This window comes from Crocuta crocuta, unplaced genomic scaffold (assembly GCF_008692635.1).
Source record: "Crocuta crocuta isolate KB4526 unplaced genomic scaffold, BGI_CrCroc_1.0 scaffold49, whole genome shotgun sequence".
NCBI lineage: Eukaryota > Metazoa > Chordata > Mammalia > Carnivora > Hyaenidae > Crocuta > Crocuta crocuta.
Genome location: NW_027536462.1, coordinates 572,104 through 575,217, shown reverse-complemented (window position 1 = coordinate 575,217; position 3,114 = coordinate 572,104). Strand labels below are relative to the sequence as shown.

The 3,114-nt window shown below is 40.3% G+C and overlaps 1 protein-coding gene across 1 annotated transcript in view; it reads left to right on the top strand.

Moving 5' to 3' along the window:
* ATP6AP2 (ATPase H+ transporting accessory protein 2) overlaps positions 1–3,114 on the top strand; it is a 22,882-nt gene that overhangs the window by 14,439 nt on the left and 5,329 nt on the right. The window contains exons 4-6 of the mRNA XM_077748496.1: positions 485–580; positions 1,228–1,365; positions 2,174–2,227. Coding sequence (XP_077604622.1) covers positions 485–580; positions 1,228–1,365; positions 2,174–2,227 — 288 coding nt within the window. The remainder of the gene's footprint in view (positions 1–484; positions 581–1,227; positions 1,366–2,173; positions 2,228–3,114) is intronic.

The window sequence follows — 3,114 nt, the reverse complement described above, 5'->3', positions numbered from 1 at the left end:
ATCTGGAGATAAACTATAAATCCAGCATTTAAAATTTTTTGAAATGGGAAATGAGGTCTAGTTCTCTTTCAGTTAAATTCCTCTGACCTCCTCTTACATACAAGTTAATACCTTTTGTAGACTATACATTCTTTGTAACACACTTAATCCATATTAAAGCCAAATTACTTCCTGCTTAAAATACATGACCTACGACCAGAAAATGGTGGTTTGTGCAAGAGTGTTGTGTCCTTCATGTTGGCTATTTCCCATTTAGGCTTATTGGGAGATACACACTCCTGGCCCACTAGGGGGCTGTTTTATGTGTGCCCTGAAAAGGCCTTTTATATTTCAAAATGATGTGAGTCTTTTGAATTTACATAGGAAATGTAAATGCTGGGTTTTTTGTTTGGTTTTGTTTTCTTTTAAGGCTCTTTTGTTGCTGGAAAATTTTTCTTACTCCTTGGGTTCTGATGATAATTCAGGTCTTACTCTTAAATTTCAGGCAGTTCCTTTTAGTCTTGACAGCGTTGCAAATTCCATTCACTCCTTATTTTCTGAAGAAACTCCTGTAGTTTTGCAGTTGGCTCCCAGTGAGGAGGTAAGTGATACAGTTTTTACTGAAGATGCTTTAAAAACTAAGCTTCCTTGGGGCACCTGGGTGGCTTAATCGGTTAAGCATCTGACTTCGGCTCATGATCTCACAGTTTGTGAGTCTGGGCCCTGTGTCAGGCTCTGAGCCGACAGCTTAGAACCTGGAGCCTGCTTCAGATTCTGTGTCTCCGTCTCTCTCTGTGCTTCCCCTACTCGTGTTCTGTCTGTTTCTGTCTCTCTCTCTCTCTCAAAAATAAACAAACATAAATTATTTTTTAAATAAGCTTCCTTATTTAATGAAAACTTAAAACTTATGGGGGTGCCTGGGTGGCTCAGTCAGTTTAGTGTCCAACTTTTGATTTCGGCTCAAGTCGTGATCTCATGGTTCATGGAATCGAGCCCCACGTTGGGTTCCAGGCTGACAGTATAGAGCCTGCTTGAGATTCTCTCCCTCTCCTCTGCCCCTCCCATGCACATGCTGTCTAAATAATTAAATTTTAAAAACCCTACTTTTATGAAAAATTGCATATGCTCTGTATGTGTGTGTATATACGTATATATACACACACACATGTTCTATATTGTATTTTAAATATACTCTGTATATTGGAATTAATCTGCAGACTGTAACAACATTTTGGATTCTTCTTGCAGAGAGTGTATATGGTGGGGAAGGCGAACTCAGTTTTTGAAGATCTCTCGGTGACATTACGACAGCTCCGCAATCGCCTGTTTCAAGAAAACTCTGTTCTCAATTCACTTCCCCTCAATTCTCTGAGTAGGAACAATGAAGTAAGTAGTGCTGTCATTGAATGAATAAATATCATTACTAATTTCCCATTTCTTATGCTCCCTGACTTGAGAGCAAACTTGCAATTTTAGGAAATGACAAGTTTTACAAATTGACTGCTGGAGTAGATTCTTCTTTTTCCTTTAGTGTAATTTTTAAATGAATCTCCTGACGTCTAGTCTAGCCTAAGACTTTTTAGTGAATTGAGTAAATTAACATTACATTCTCATGCTGCCACCAGTTAAGGCAGACGGGCCAGCCATCCCATAAACCTGATGGCTAGAGCTGTGTTGATCTGGGTACCTAGAGGCCGTCACTCACTGCCATTTCTGATGCATTGCCTCCTCTTCCTGATTCGTACAGTAGAGGGAGGCACTCTTACCTTCCTCCCAACTTTACCTCCTGTGGCTGAGCAGGGCCACTGTGTTTTCTGCTCTGCTGCGGAACATGTTCAAGGAATGTGAGTAGCAGACGGGGCCACTGGCAGGGCCTCACTGCAGTGTTAGAGAATTGTGTTGCCCTGTGGGAAAACCACTGGAGAGTGTGGATGCGTTATTCTACCTTTATCAAAAATACAGCTATTGAGTCGTAGTCCCTGCCTGGGAATGACCATCACCTTTTTTGTTAGGAAGTAATGTTTTTATGTGCATTTTCAATTGAAATGAACCTACCAACTGGAGGACATTTGTTGCATAAAGTCACCTACTGTGCTTAACGCATGTAGTATCTTGTTCCTTACTTGATAAATGGCAAAGCACGGCTCTCTGGTGCATATTTAAAATAATGCTTATTTCCTTTTGTTCTCTGCAGGTTGATCTGCTCTTTCTCTCTGAATTGCAAGTGCTACATGATATTTCAAGTTTGGTAAGTAGGCTGTTCTAGTATGTTTCATTTATTTTGGTTCCAAAAAACATTTCCCGAGAATCCTTGAATGATAGTGAACCCAATTAAAGTTTAAGTATGCCCTTATTTTATGATATGAAAATTGAGAAATCAGTGGTGTTGGGAATTTTGAACTCTCTTGTTACAGTGAAATTATTTTGCTTTTCTGCTTTTAGGACAGATAGGAAGTACATCTTCTAAGAACATAGGCCTGGGAGTAAGGCTACCCTCACTGTAGTCCTGACTTGGCTGTTGATTTCTTGAGTCATTAAAACCTAATTCTTCTATCTTTATCTGTGGGTCTAAAATAGAAATAAACAGGGGTGCATCTGTCAGTTGAGCATCTGACTGTTGATTTAGGCTCAGGTCATGATCTCATGATCATGGGATTGGGCTCTGTGCTGAGCATGGAGCCTGCTTAGAAATCTCTCACCCCTCTCTTGCTCACACACACACACACATGATCTAAAATAAAATTTAAAAAGTAACAGAAATAAGTTTGGACTAATAATGCTGTTGTCAGGAAGGAAATGAATATGCCTGCAGTATATTCTGTGTGTGTGATTTTTTAAAAAATACTTCTGAAATTTATTTCGAGAGTGAGTGAGCAGGGGAGGGGCAGAGAGAGAATCCCTAGCAGGCTCTGCCCTCCTAGCGTAGAGCCCGATGTAGGGCTCAAACTCAGTGAACTGCAAAATCATGACCTGAGCTGAAGTCAAGAGTTGGATGCTTAATGGACTGAGCCACCCAGGCGCTCCTGTGTGAATAATTTCTTAAAAATCCTCCTGTGACTGAAATAAGAAAACTTACCTGTATACTGTCTTCTGAATTTGTTGCCCAAAGTTTTCAGCAGGTTAGTTTGGGGGAGT